Below are 15943 nucleotides of genomic sequence, written 5' to 3'. Positions count from 1 at the left end.
ACATTATATATATATTTTTGCATATATTTTTTATCCCACGATTTTGTAACCCATTTTTCACCCCTGTGTCAATCATCTAATGTGATCCTGGGCTCTACACACCCTCCGCCAACCTGGGGAGAGCAACAGACTTAACTCATGCTTCCTTCATGCTTGAGTGTCCAAGTTGCTCCTTTACACCTGACAGGGGGGAGTTTCCCTGGTTGGACGTAGCGCGTGGAAGGAACACGTTATTCCAACCAGTTCCTTTCCCCTCCATCAGGCGCCCCGGCTGGCCAGGGGGAGGCAGTTTAGAGACCAGGATTACTGCATGTTTTTGTGAGGGTATCTACCCTAGGGCAGTGGTTCCCAAAGTGGGGTCCGGGGACCCCCAGGGGTACCTGAGGGAGTTCCAGGGGGGACCCATCTATTTTGTTCATGTTCATAAAGTGCTAAAGTGTTTAAAGCAGTGGTTCCCAAACTTACATTTAGACGTCTACATTTAGACGTCTGTATACATTTAGACCAGTGGTTCCCAAAGTGGGGTCCGGGGACCCCCAGGGGTACCTGAGGGAGTTCCAGGGGGGACCCATCTATTTTGTTCATGTTCATAAAGTGCTAAAGTGTTTAAAGCAGTGGTTCCCAAACTTACATTTAGACGTCTACATTTAGACGTCTACATTTAGACGTCTGTATACATTTAGACCAGTGGTTCCCAAAGTGGGGTCCGGGGACCCCCAGGGGTACCTGAGGGAGTTCTAGGGGGGACCCATCTATTTTGTTCATGTTCATAAAGTGCTAAAGTGTTTAAAGCAGTGGTTCCCAAACTTACATTTAGACGTCTACATTTAGACGTCTGTATACATTTAGACCAGTGGTTCCCAAAGTGGGGTCCGGGGACCCCCAGGGGTACCTGAGGGAGTTCCAGGGGGGACCCATCTATTTTGTTCATGTTCATAAAGTGCAAGTGTTTAAAGCAGTGGTTCCCAAACTTACATTTAGACGTCTACATTTAGACGTCTACATTTAGACGTCTGTATACATTTAGACCTAGGGGACACGGGGAGAACATGCAAACTCCACACAGAAAGGCCCTTTCGCCAACCCCACCTTCGGGTATGGGCACTGATGACGTGGAGGAGGAAACACGCCGCCAGCACCCACAGCGCCCCGAGCGGGAATCGAACCCAGGACCTTCTAGCTGTGAGGCGACAGCACTACCAACTGTGCCACACCGACATTATAAGAGAGCGTCTGCGGGGCTTTATCATCATCCTTCGACTGTCGACCACGTCTTTCCGTCGGGTCCGGGCGGTCTCGTTTTAAGTAACGGAGCTCAGAACACAGAACTGGCCAGCCTGTAGTAAACCTAATTCTGAACTTTTCCAAAGTCTGTAAAATATAAGTGCAGTTTTTCTGTACCTCAAATAAGGAAAAAATAAATCTGGTTTCGTTCGCGACCCCTCCAACACTCGGTCTTGACTCGGACTCGCTTTAGATGGACTCGACTGTGTGTGCACGTCTCTGTGTGTGTGTGTGTGTGTGTGCGTACAGTGTGTGTGTGTGTGTGTGTGTGTGTGTGTGCGTGCGTGCGTGTGTGTGTGTGTGTGTGTGTGTGTGTGTGTGTGTGTGCGTACAGTGTGTGTGTGTGCGCGCGTGCGTGCGTACAGTACCTCTCGGTCTGGTTTGTGTGGTTTCATCAGCTCCACCGCCTGGCTCCTTCTGACCAGCATGACCTGAGAGTCCCCCAGCCAGGCCACATGCAGCATCCTGCCCCGCAGGAACGTCACCACCCCGGTGGTCCCGCACCGCAGTTTCTGACGCGCACACACGCACACGCGCACAGCCGCACACACACACACACACACACACACACACACACACACACACACACACACACACACACACACACACACACACACACACACACACACACACACACACACACACACACACACACACACACACACACAATAAATTAGCAACATAGGTTTTTCAGAACCTCTCATCTCCATATTATTCTAACTGTATGCATTTTTTCCATAAATGAATGCCCTATTTGATCACGCAAAAGCATCAACAGTAGCAGATCCACAAGCTGGAACGCCGGTTTTGAGCTTTGCAGATCTGCCACTTTTGAACCCTGAAAAGTAACTGTTTTAGACATATGAGGTTTGCACCTGCCTCCAGGTCTCAATGGGTTTTTAAAGTAACTGTTTTAGACATATGAGGTTTGCACCCGCCTCCAGGTCTCAATGGGTTTTTAAAAGCGAAAATAATTGTGATAATCTCAAATAATTTGCCACGCAGGCTGATCATGGCCTCCTGATGTTATCGACGGTGACAGGCCTCACCTCCCGATGGGCCTTCTTGATGAAGCGCTCGTCGGTGACCTTGAAGGCTCGGTAGAGGGCCTCGCTGGGGTCCTGGCGGAACGCCTCCGTGTGCGCCAGGTTGACGTGGAGGTGGTTGGCGGCGTAGATGGCGGCGTCCACGCCCCCGTGGCCGTCGAACACGGCGAAGAAGGCCTGCTCCTCCTGGTCCTGAACGGGGGAGGGGAACCGTATCATATCATATCAAAGTGTTTTCACTTTTGGCGTTTTCTCTTTCGGAAATGAACGCCCGACGTGATCACACTGCAACCCGTCAAAAGGTAGCAGATGTACAAGCTCGAAACGTGCCGTGCAGTGGCACGCTGTGAGCTTGTAGATCTGCTATACTTAGTTTGAATCCTTAAAAGTAACAGTTTTGGACATAATGAGGCTTTGGACCACCCGGCAGAGACGAGGGCTTCAGTGGTCGGCTAATCACTTAAATCTGCTATTATACCAGTTGGTTGTTAAACATTTTCATGTCAAGGAAACACAAATGTATTATGTATTTATGTATTTAATTATTAGTATTATGTATTTTCCCAGACACATACATTTGTCCGGCCAGACCTTACCGCAAAAAGCCACAAAACTATATATATATCTATCTACTGTATACATGACGTGTATGGCCACAAAACCCCACACCATATCAGATTTGATACAGAGATATTATTGCCTGTAGAGTAATGCGGCAATCTGTTTTAGATAATCATCTGTGTTACTTTTAACCCTCAGGGTGCACCAATGGGGACCAAACTGACCCCTAATGTGCACCCACACAGTCAAAGTAACACTGAGAATGTAACTGTGTACTAGTGCCACCCTCTCTCATCCGTCTCCTGTAATTAAGTGGGTATTAATGTCAATTAACTGGCTTAACAACCATCTGCACATTTACCAAAATGGGATTAACATTTGATCCAGAGGAATTATGAAGTTAATTATAAGTGGATCCATCAGCTTCGATGTGGATCTTGGTGATGTGTGTGGGGGGGGGGTCTCCGGGTTGGGGGTCCCTGAAGGACGCCTCCTGATTGGTTAACGAGCCTGCGCTGCCTTGCCATAATTGCGGCGACAGCTGTTGAAACACGCTGAAGTCACGCCGGTGAAAGTCACCAGAGGGTCTTATACAGGGAGTGTTTTGGATGAGTCGCGTGTGCGTGTGTTTGTGTGTGCATGCGTGTGCATGTGCGTGTGTTTGAACAAGCACTGAGCACTGTCATCAATCTTATATCAGCACAGGCCATCATACATACTTTGTCACTTCATGCATTCGGTGTGACTATATGATTACACTGGTGATAATGTACACCCTTGTGTAGTTGATATCTATACTGCAGTAAGGGCGTCTCTCACCTGCACAAGCCACAAAGAATAGATGTATAGAATGAATAGATGCTACTGTACATATACAGTATCGAAAATCGTAATTTGAATATTCAAATTTAGAATATTCGTTTACCATCAATAATGAATTACCAGTCACGTCACCACGCGTCAAGGCGTGGAGCGGGGTGCGTTTTCCTCGTACCTGGATGTTGAAGAGGCTGTTACTACGCGTCAAGGCGTGGAGCGGGGTGCGTTTTCCTCGTACCTGGATGTTGAAGAGGCTGTTGAAGTCGGGGATGACCACGTGCTTGTCCTCCATCTTGCGCCTCATGTTCTTGATGGCGTGGATGGAGGTCTCGTAGTACGGCAGCGGGCGCCGGCGGTACGGGAAGTCCTTCAGCCACAGCAGGCACGTCTCGAAGAGCCTGTTGAACGCCAGCCGCGCAAACGTCGCCGCCTCCAGCTCTGTAGCGCACGCACGCACGCACGCACGCGCACGCACGCACGCACGCACGCACGCACGCACGCACGCACGCACGCACGCACGCACGCACGCACGCACGCACGCACGCACGCACGCACGCACGCACGCACGCACGCACGCACGCACGCACGCACGCACGCACGCACGCACGCACGCACGCACGCACGCACGCACACACACACACACACACACACACACACACACACACACACACACACACACACACACACACACACACACACACACACACACACACACACACACATCTGGGTTAATATACTTGTGAGGACATCAACATTTTAGGATGGCGATTACATATCCACTATTTGACAAGGAACAAGAAGCCTGTCTGTCTGTCTGTCACACACGCACACACACATTTGTGTCACTATACTTCAAGACATCATCATTTTAGGATGGCGATTTCATGAATGCCATTTAAAACATATCCACTATTTGACGAGGGAAAAGAAGCCTGAAGTAGCCAATCTATTGTGTGCAGCTTGAAAAGCTGTTGACTCAAGGACCCGCAGGGGTCCTTAAGTTGGAGGGCGGGGGTTCCAGGGGGTCCCCAGCTAAATGAGTGTATGAAGTATGAAGCTATTGGACCCTTTACGTTTTCTCTTTTAACCTGTACAGCACGTTTTGGTTTGGTTGATCTGGTCATGTTAAATGGGCGATCAATACAAGTTGAGTTGAGTTGAGTTACAGGTCTGTAACTCAAGAGACCCCCTTTCCACAAACGGAGTACAAACGGAACCAAATGGACCCGTTTGGTTCCACCTGTACACTCTCTGAGTTAACACTGATTGCACAGGGTACAGTAGATTGGGCTCCCAGAGATAAGAATCATGGTATCAAACGGGGGTCCATGGCCTAAATAATGCATATCAAAAAAGCTTGAGCAGCGCTGTGCAATTAATAAACAGCCTGCATCACGGCTGCACTGCATGGGTGCTTGTATTGTATAACGACAGCAGGCGTGGGTTATTGTGTGGCACAGCCGTTGCGCGGATTAAATCCACACGAAGCGATAATATTATGGTTGTGGGCTTTGACCGGGCCATGACCTCTCATCTCTCTCACACTGCACTGCACTGCACTGCACTGTACACACACGCACGCACGCACGCGCACACACACACACACACACACACACACACACACACACACACACACACACACACACACACACACACACACACACACACACACACACACACACACACACACACACACACACACACACACACACACACACACACACACACACACACACACACACACACACACACACACACACACACACACACACACACACACAGCACCGTCAATCTGGGGCATCAGTGAGTCGTCACATGGTGATGTCAGTGCAAAGTGTAAGCCTCTCCATTGACATGCACTATTCACTTCCGTTGTAAAAAGTTCAGTATTAAAGGACGACTATAACCCCTGTTTTTAAGGTGGTACTGTTTTTTTGTGGATAGCTCAGAAACCCAGCCTACCAGTGATATCATCGACGGGGAATCCAAGCTAATTGAAATGGCAGGATTATCTATTTCTGGAAAGTTTAATGGTGCTATAATGGTCATTGATCTCTCATTAATGCAAATCTACATAATAATAATAATAATAATATGGAGGAAACAGGAATACAAATGTGAATGGTAGGCGTGTCTCTGAAGTCTCCACAGCCCTCTTATGAGACACAGAACAAGCAGAAACATCTGGTACCATTATCATTATCATTCCCATTAGTGAGGACCAATTATATGAAGACAGGTTGAAAATGGGTGAAGTAGTCCTTTAAGGCAGCGGTTTTCAACCCCTTCATATCAAGTCCATTATTTATTCTGCATTTGAGCCACGGAACCACCATTTGATGAGATTTACTGTAGTCTCTCAGACCCATTTGAGCCACGGAACCACCATTTGATGAGATTTACTGTAGTCTCTCAGACCTATTTGAGCCACGGAACCACCATTTGATGAGATTTACTGTAGTCTCTCAGACCCATTTGAGCCACGGAACCACCATTTGATGAGATTTACTGTAGTCTCTCAGACCCATTTGAGCCACGGAACCACCATTTGATGAGATTTACTGTAGTCTCTCAGACCCATTTGAGCCACGGAACCACCATTTGATGAGATTTACTGTAGTCTCTCAGACCCATTTGAGCCACGGAACCACCATTTGATGAGATTTACTGTAGTCTCTCAGACCCATTTGAGCCACGGAACCACCATTTGATGAGATTTACTGTAGTCTCTCAGACCCATTTGAGCCACGGAACCACCATTTGATGAGATTTACTGTAGTCTCTCAGACCCAAGACTAAATAATATTTGTGTTATCGTTCCATGCTGTATTGATGTTGGTACCATAGTAGAGATAACTTTTTTACATTGTCTAATTGTGTAGACTTCCCGTAAATTAAGTAACAAAGATGTTTTAACAATAATTTGTTAAGGTTAAAGATCCACAAGGATCAATTTGGTTTCATGTTACACTCTCAATCTATAAGGGTCCATTTGGTTATACTTTATTATACGAACTTGACCTGGATGTGATAATCGACCATTTTCGAGGCAGGGTCACGGCCACGTTCTAGCGATCATACGTATTAACATGTAGATGTGAGGTCTGGTAGATCTGCTTCTGTTTGTATGAGGAAGATACGAGGATTCTGCTCCACAGCAGCAATGTCTTTGAGTGGCCTCCATTAAGAGCTGTGACGAACCTCTCTCTCTCTCTCTCTCTCTGTACTCCATTTTTTTGGTACCTACCTCTACTCTACAGGGAGCTAAATTTATCCCTCCAACTTAGTGTGTGTGTGTGTGTGTGTGTGTGCGCGCACATGCTTCTTTATGTAATCTCAAGTCTGTCCTCGACACACAAACACAAGACAAGGAACCAGGGCGCGGCGAGCTTCAACCGTCTCTCTTAGCGCGCGCACACGCACACACACACACACACACACACACACACACACACACACACACACACACACACACACACACACACACACACACACACACACACACACACACACACACACACACACACACACACACACACACACACACACACACACACACACACACACACACACACACACACACACACCTCCATCCTGCCCATTTTTAAGTATAGAAAATGGCACACATTTAGTCTCAGAGGGACAAAAGTGACCCAAGCTACAATTACCTCCCATATGAGCACTGTACCTATTACTGTATAGCTGACGTGCTTGCTTTCCATTCATAATAACCCTAAATCTGCTCTTAACCCACTTTGGGGACGGGAACCCCTTTTGGTGTTAGCATTATGTTATGATTTAGCTATTGAAGAATAGCAGATCTACAAGCTCATAGCGCGCCACCAAGTGGCGCGCTACGAGCTTGTAGGTCTGCTATTTTTTTGGGGGAAAAATAACAAAACTGTCAGGATGTGGAAGACATTTTTAGAATCTGATCTCAGGTCAAAATGGGTTGATACATTTTGTACTTTGAGATCCCAAAACCACATCGATCACCAAATCGACATGTACGATCCCCCCAAAATGGACATGTGTTTGGGCTGCGGGACCCCCACTCTGAAATGACTCTGTTCCAGGGACCGCCCCAAGAGAACGCTTGTGTCAATGTATTTTTATGAAAACATTTCTAGATTTGTCGATTGTTTTGTTTTCTTGACGACACATCGCACAGCAATTAACAGCTTTCCCCACAACAACAGAAACAGACAAGAGCCCTGAGGAACTCCACTCGACTATGGGACTATAATGGGGTTTAACTGTGGTGGAGAACAAGTACATTTACTTACTTACTTAAGTACTGTACTTAAGTACAATTTTGAGGTATTTGTACTTTCCAACTTACAATACTTTTACTTCTACTACACTCTACTCCACTACATCTCGGATCCAAATTGTATCCTATATTGTACTTTCACTCCACTACCTTTATTTGAAAACTTTAGTTACTAGTTTTGATTTATTGATTAATTGATTGATTGATTGATAATTTCCAATCAATCAATCATTGATTGAAAATTGTTCTTGTATTTCTTGTAGAATGGGTACATTTCAAACAAGTCGATACAAAAACGGTTACTGTTGTGGACGACAACATGAAAAAGCACACAACTTGTTTACATCAGGGTCCACCATTTTCAATTAATTTCAAGTTACTTTGTAGATTTTGATTATTATTATTATAAAACATACATTACCGGTAACCACTTCTGCCCTGTATACATTTCAGCCATTTCAATTAGAGTACATTTTCCACCACTGGGGTTTACGTGGTTAGTTCACCCAAAAACTTTTACGATTTTCTATCAATTACACAGATTACAGAATTACACAGAAAGATGTCTTCAAAATGTCATCAAATTATTGTCTCAGGAATGAGACAAAAACTAAAATATGTCATGTTTTTGGGGTGAACTACTTCTTTAACTCCAATTCCAAAGGAGCGGGGGCCTGATATATAACGTTCTAAAGTGCCTTTGTAAAATAATTGCATCAAAGCTCAGTGTAAATATTATGCCTTTTCACCATCTATTACACCCACACACGCTCTAGAGCAGCGGTAATGTAATCACCACCCTCTGTCTGTCCGTCCGTCTGTCACACAGGACTCGGGGGTGGGGTCAGGATTGTACAGTGTAAGTGTGGCTGTAGCATCTCTCCGAGTGCATTTCCCGTTGTCACTGTACAACGGATCACATCATTAAATAGATAATAACTTTGCATTTTGTCGCTGGCTTTCAGTTATGTTGTATTGATACTTGGCAAGTAAGCCTTGCCGAGCCATTAGACCTATGCGGTATTTTAGCCGTGACGTACTGTAAGCGCCCCCTCCAGAGATACTTCGGGGCAGCGGGGCAGCGGTGGCGGAACGGTTTGCGGAGCGGTCTTGATATCGGAAGGTCGCTAGTTCGTATCCCCGGACCGGCACGTTAAAATGACCGCTGCTGAAGTGCCCTTGAGCAAGGCATTGAACCCCTACCATGAAATGTTCTATGAGCAGGGCCTGGCTGTATACAAGTTCTTGAGCTTAGTCCAGTTACCCTGGGTAAACATGGTAACTTTGCTTTGCTTTGCTTCGCTTCTACTTTTGTGTCGCTTTTGTGTCCCCATAGAGTTATACTGTGTACCTCCGTCGGACTAAATCTGAGACAAAAACAACCACGAAAGTCATTTTCCCACTTTCCTTGCAACAACAAAGCTATACCGGTCTCCCAAATCTGGCTGTATACTATCGCCATTTTATTTCATTGTGTCAACTAAATCCTCCATTAGAGATCGTATTAATGCAAACTAGATTCAACATACTCAACCCTGCACACATTCTAAATATGCCCCTGAAATATTGTACTGAGCAAATGGACTGTTACCACCTTCAATAATAATGATAATAATAGTCTTTATTGTCTCCACAACATATATTTTCTTTGTCATGGACACTTGTACAGAACATTAAGACCCATTTTAACCGTCAATGCTTCCTTTCTGAAAAATAACGTAATTGTAAAAAGATTCACGCGTTTAGATATTGTTATTTTGGTGCCACTTGGACCCGGACGTAACGTAGGACTACAAAATGACGTTGGACTTAAATACCGAATAGGGCAGGAGCCCATATATCTCCTGTTTCTGTAGCATGAGGCAGCTTGATGTACAAGTACAGTACACCCCCTGGATTGATGCTAGTATGTCGCAGGGACTTGCCCCCAATCCAACTCTTGATGCTGCAAGTGCCAAGCAGGGAGGCACTGGGTCCCATTTATTTTTCTTTTCTTTTCTTTTTGAGTCTTAGGTAAGACCTGGCCGGGGATCGAACCCCGACGCCCCAGTGTCAGGGCGGACACTCTAACCACAAGGCCACTGAGCTGGTTTTGGATTGATACACGGTACTTAAAATATAAAACATTGGATTACTTTCCCACCCTACATAAAAATAAAACACAGAGAGAGACTCACGGCGATGCAGCGGGACGCCTTCTTCGTCCTCTATCTCTGGCATCTTGGTGATATGGTGGATGGACAGATCGCTCTGCAGAAGGCTGTCTGCCGTGGCCCGGGACAGCGCTGCCGCCAGCGAGCAGGGACAGTTACTGGAGAGGACAAAAGACCAGACAGGGACAGTTACTGGAGAGGACAAGAGACCAGACAGGGACAGTTACTGGAGAGGACAAAAGACCAGACAGGGACAGTTACTGGAGAGGACAAGAGACCAGACAGGGACAGTTACTGGAGAGGACAAGAGACCAGACAGGGACAGTTACTGGAGAGGACAAGAGACCAGACAGGGACAGTTACTGGAGAGGACAAAAGACCAGACAGGGACAGTTACTGGAGAGGACAAGAGACCAGACAGGGACAGTTACTGGAGAGGACAAGAGACCAGACAGGGACAGTTACTGGAGAGGACAAGAGACCAGACAGGGACAGTTACTGGAGAGGACAAAAGACCAGACAGGGACAGTTACTGAAGAGGACAAAAGACCAGACAGGGACAGTTACTGGAGAGGACAAAAGACCAGACAGGGACAGTTACTGGAGAGGACAAGAGACCAGACAGGGACAGTTACTGGAGAGGACAAAAGACCAGACAGGGACAGTTATTGGAGAGGACAAAAGACCAGACAGGGACAGTTACTGGAGAGGACAAAAGACCAGACAGGGACAGTTACTGGAGAGGACAAGAGACCAGACAGGGACAGTTACTGGAGAGGACAAAAGACCAGACAGGGACAGTTACTGGAGAGGACAAAAGACCAGACAGGGACAGTTATTGGAGAGGAAAAGAGACCAGACAGGGACAGTTACTGGAGAGGACAAAAGACCAGACAGGGACAGTTACTGGAGAGGACAAGAGACCAGACAGGGACAGTTACTGGAGAGGACAAAAGACCAGACAGGGACAGTTACTGGAGAGGACAAAAGACCAGACAGGGACAGTTACTGGAGAGGACAAGAGACCAGACAGGGACAGTTACTGGAGAGGACAAGAGACCAGACAGGGACAGTTACTGGAGAGGACAAGAGACCAGACAGGGACAGTTACTGGAGAGGACAAGAGACCAGACAGGGACAGTTACTGGAGAGGACAAGAGACCAGACAGGGACAGTTTATTGCATCTGTCTGCATGAGGAAAGACATGCGTCTGATTTATGCTCTGTCATACATACACAGACTGGAAGAAACTAGACTAAAATGGAGCCGTGAGTCGTGACCTCACCCGTTGGTTATGGACAGACAGACAGACAGAGAGACTTGTAAGGAGCTTCCATCGAACACGGGACTGACTCTTCCTCTGGTGTTTTTCCCAGGTGGGTGTGGTTATATACAAGGTGGGTGTGCAGCCGGTTTAGCAGCCGGTTTAGCAGCCGGTATAGCAGCCGGTATAGCAGCCGGTATAGCAGCAGGCAGAGCAAGTTCAACAAAGAAGTTATTTCCAAACAACTGGAGCAGCAAAGGCTTAACGACATGGCGAGACAGGCAGACGCACATGAAGCACACGGAGGGAAGGTAATCCACACAGAAAAACTGTTCCAGAGTTGCAGGCAAAAATCCAAAAAGTCCAAAAAGACAAGGCAAGAAGGTCAAAACACATGCAAGAATGGTAAAGAAGGAGCAAAGAAATCTGGGACGGCACCCAGAAACCCATAGGAACAAAAGGCCAGGGAGCAACGCGCGGTGACGTGCTTTTACAAACTGCCAAGGAGTGAGTGGAATGAGTGCAGTCTATAATGCCCAGGGACTGAAGATGGAAATGACCTATTCTGTATAAGCTTGAATAGCGCTGGTGTTGGGCAGAATATCTACCTCATATCTCCATATTTGTGTATCATTTAGTTAATTAACGCCGTCAAAGTCAAAGTAAAAGTCGTACGATGTGTCACACACGTTACGGCAGTGACATTTGTTTTCCGGATTGGACCCATCTCTTGGGAGCTGTGATCCGCAGCCAAGGAGCGGTGAGCTGCAGCCGTGCCGCGCTCGGGAATCATTTGATTAGTAGATTTGACCCCCCAATCCAAACTCAAATTTGCATCCTGAAAAGTAACATTTTTGGAGCCGTCGGAGACCTTGGATCCCATTCCCAGATCAGATAGTTTTGTTATTTCTACATTTGATAGAATTTGAAGTTCCTAATTACAAACATCACAAAACAAAGCCTTATCCCCTCTCGTCTTCATATATTATATTTAAGTGTATTAGAACTAATTAATTTAGTTTTGTGTGAAAACAAATATGAAAATAAGTTATAAGGTTTGGACATGTTCTGACTCAGTAAAGTTGTGTTGTATGTACAGTGACAATTAAAGATCTTATCTACATCGTGTGGTGACCTTGTGCATTGGCCATTTTCACAATTATTGTTTTTAATTAATGTTTTGCCTACATGCCCAAAGTAAGGATGGATTGCAAATCAATCAATTGTTTTATGAAACAACCAATGTTTTCATAATCGATGAAGTTCAAGTTAACTGTTGCGCCTCTCTCTAGTAACAACAATATTATATATAATATAATTATATGGTATATTATATTTCACCATTGTACTACGGATGTTAAGGTAAACCTCTTTAGAGCTTATTGCACCCCTCTCTACACAGCTCCACTGTGGGTGAAGTATAAGAAGGAGAGCTTACGCAAACTGCAAGTAGCCTATAATGACTGTCTTCGAATCCTGTTTAAAAAACCCAGGAGCACCAGAGCCAGTGGGCTTTTCTGTTCATTGGGTCTCACTACATTCATGGCTCTGTTGAGGAACCTGACATTAAAATTCATGAGCAGGCTGGATCGCTCACTGAATGGACTCATTGGACAGATGACAGACCCAGGCCGTAGTTCTGTAAGGTACACTTCTACCATCAGAGGACACTGGCATGAGTGTATTCTCGTATATGTGATGTACTGTCTTACCTTGTGGGCCACGAGCCTGTAATAAAGTTTATATATATATAATATACCATAACATTTTGACTCTGACCATCAAAATCCAATCAGTTTATCCTCCGGTCCAAGTTGTCCAATTTAACAATACAAACTTTTTAGCCAGTGTGTCTGAGCTCAGAACAACAGGAGACCACACAGCCAGCAGGCTGCCTAGTGCCTCCCCATTACACACACTGACTGCACAGATTAATCCCACCAGAGCACAAGTCATTTCCTCAACCAAACAGCTTAAATAACACTCCAACGCCATGGCATGAGCCAGGGCCTCTTTTTTTAAATTCCCTCGCCCCAACTTGCGATTGTATATGTCCAATGCGCCGCGAGTAGATTGTAGATTCTGCTATTTTCAATTTCCAAAGTATAGAAGTCTGAAGTGGTTAGTATGTTTTGTAATAATAATCTAAATCTACCAAGTAACTAGTAACTAATGTTTTCAAATAATTGTAGTGGAGTAAAAAGTACAATTTGCCTCTGAGGTGTAGTGGAGTAGTAAATAAAAGTATAGAAAATTGGGAATACTCCAGGAAAGTAAAATGAATAAATACAAAAATACCTCAAAATGATTGGACTTAAGTACAGTAGGCTACTTGAGAACATGTACTTAGTTACTCTATACCACTGGATACAACACATACCATAAAAGTGAACGACTGATCATTTCATGTCAATGTATACAAATCTTATGTATTAGTAGTAATAGTAGTAGTAGAGGTACAAGAGTATTGGCATCCTAATACAACAATATCAGAGTGAAAGTACAAAATAAAAACAACACAACACGTCGCAATGTGATGCATTGTGACTGTGAGCTTGTAGATCAGCAGTTTTTGAATAGCCAAAGTATAAAATAGGGACTAAGATTGATATGTTTTGCAATAATAATCTAAAAGTAACTAAACAATTTCAATTGAGTAAAAAGTACAATATTTGCGTCTGAGATGTAGTGAAGTACAAATATATAATGAAAACACTTAGATAAGTAAAGACACTTCGACACAGGAGGAGCAAGGATTCGAACCGCCGACCCACGGATGATTGGACAGCCTGCTCTACCTCCTGAGCCACAGCCACCCACATCCCTGTGGACATACAGTGCCCTTCCATCTCTGCAATGGCCCGGGCAGCACCCCCCTATTACATACGGCACAGGCATGCATGTATGGTGGGGTGTGAGTTCAAAAACGCACCACAGATAAACAATCCAGTCCAGGCGCGCTCCTTGTTCGTTCGTGTGTGAGATTGTTAATCCTAATCCCACAAGTGATTAAAAAAGTACAGCTTGGGAGAAAATACCAGTGATGGAAGCCTTTTAGTTAGGTATTCAAAGTTATGTATTCAAAGTTTTCTTGAGTGAAGGTACAAAAGTATTTGGTATCAAAATGTAGTTTAAGTACCAAAAGTAAAAGTAGGCTACTCGTTATGTCCCATGTCACAAGTTTTGAAATGTATTAGATGTATACAAATCCTTTGAAAATATCTACAAGCTCACAGCGCGTTGCTTTGTGAGCTTGTAGATCTGATATTTTCAAATTGCTAAAGTAGGACAGACCCTGAAGTGGTTTTAACTAAAGTTTCCAAATAATTATTGTGGAGGAAAAGTACAATATTTGCCTTTGAGAGTTAATAAATTATTGAAAACTCCCCTGGACCCAAACTAGTGAAAATAGCCAATCTTACAAGCTCACTTGAAAAATCGTGAAAATGTAGCGCAAATTTCGAATATATATTCTTTCAGAGCGAACATTTTTAACTCATACTGTATCTTTGCTTCTGGTGGGTCCCTGGAACAACATCTTTTGAGATGGGGGTCGGAGGCATGAAAATCTTTGAGAACGACTGATATAGACACACATTCAGAAAACTGTCAGGATTTAGAAGACATTTGTAGAATCGTCCTCAAGGTCTAAATGGGCTAGCCTAGGGGGACTGTTGAAGACCCCTGGAGGTTCCGTCTTCTTCAAGAGAGGAAGAGGACAGGCAGGGAGGTAGGGAGGGAGGAAGAGAGAGGACAGGCAGGGAGGTAGGGAGGGGGTAGGAAGAGATGGAGGGAGAGAGAGAGAGAGAGAGAGAGAGAGAGGACAGAGGCATGGAGAAATGGAGCACATCTCAAGGTCGCTCCAATGACAGGCTGCTCTATAAATGTGAGTCACCACCTCGGTAACCAGGCCACCACAAAGACGGAGGTAACCATGGTAACAAAACTTCATGCCTCCTCTTAGGCACGACTCAAATCAACTTATATACAGTGTACATGGCCGCTGTCGTCGGGCAGAAACCTCTCATCTCTACATGTCAGAACTCATATCAGAGTAAAGTCAGGAGACCCAGGAGGACTGAATACCATTACTCTACTTCAGTGGTTCTCAAACTTTTTCACATCAAGAACCCTCAAATTGACACTAATTAGCCCACGGACCCCCATTTGAAGAGATATGCCAGGGACCCCCCCATAAGAGAAGATGTTTACGGCTCTAGCAGTGATTCCATGGACCCCCAGTTTGACATGCATTAGGCTATACAGACCCCCATTTAATGGCATTTCTATCTCTGGGACCCCCAATTTATATTGTAAAGTCAATGTTAGTGCAATGCGTCGTGAGCTTTTCAGCCAAGATATCTTTTTGTGTGGATTGAAAACAGGAGGGCGCCTAGTACGGTACTGTGTGGGACTCCATCAACAAGTTACATGTTCTGAATGTGGAGTTTTCATTGTTGCGGCGTTCATTTCATCAACTAAAACTACCAACCTTTTTTCACAGACAGAAAACTACATCTAAACTACATTAATCTAAGCGTT

The 15943-nt window shown here is 45.1% G+C and overlaps 1 protein-coding gene across 1 annotated transcript in view; it reads right to left on the bottom strand.

Annotated features, from left to right (window-relative positions):
• The window catches only part of ppm1e (protein phosphatase, Mg2+/Mn2+ dependent, 1E), a 67683-nt gene that overhangs the window by 9197 nt on the left and 42543 nt on the right, over window positions 1-15943 (bottom strand). The window contains exons 2-5 of the mRNA XM_080781154.1: window positions 10161-10294; window positions 3949-4148; window positions 2334-2522; window positions 1653-1796 (exon numbers count right to left, since the gene is read on the bottom strand). Coding sequence (XP_080637280.1) covers window positions 1653-1796; window positions 2334-2522; window positions 3949-4148; window positions 10161-10294 — 667 coding nt within the window. The remainder of the gene's footprint in view (window positions 1-1652; window positions 1797-2333; window positions 2523-3948; window positions 4149-10160; window positions 10295-15943) is intronic.

Source organism: Protomyctophum bolini, assembly GCF_963924005.1.
Source record: "Protomyctophum bolini genome assembly, chromosome: 13".
Taxonomy (NCBI): Eukaryota; Metazoa; Chordata; class Actinopteri; order Myctophiformes; family Myctophidae; genus Protomyctophum; species Protomyctophum bolini.
Note: the sequence above shows the minus strand (reverse complement) of the source record. Positions and strands in the feature narration are given on the sequence as shown.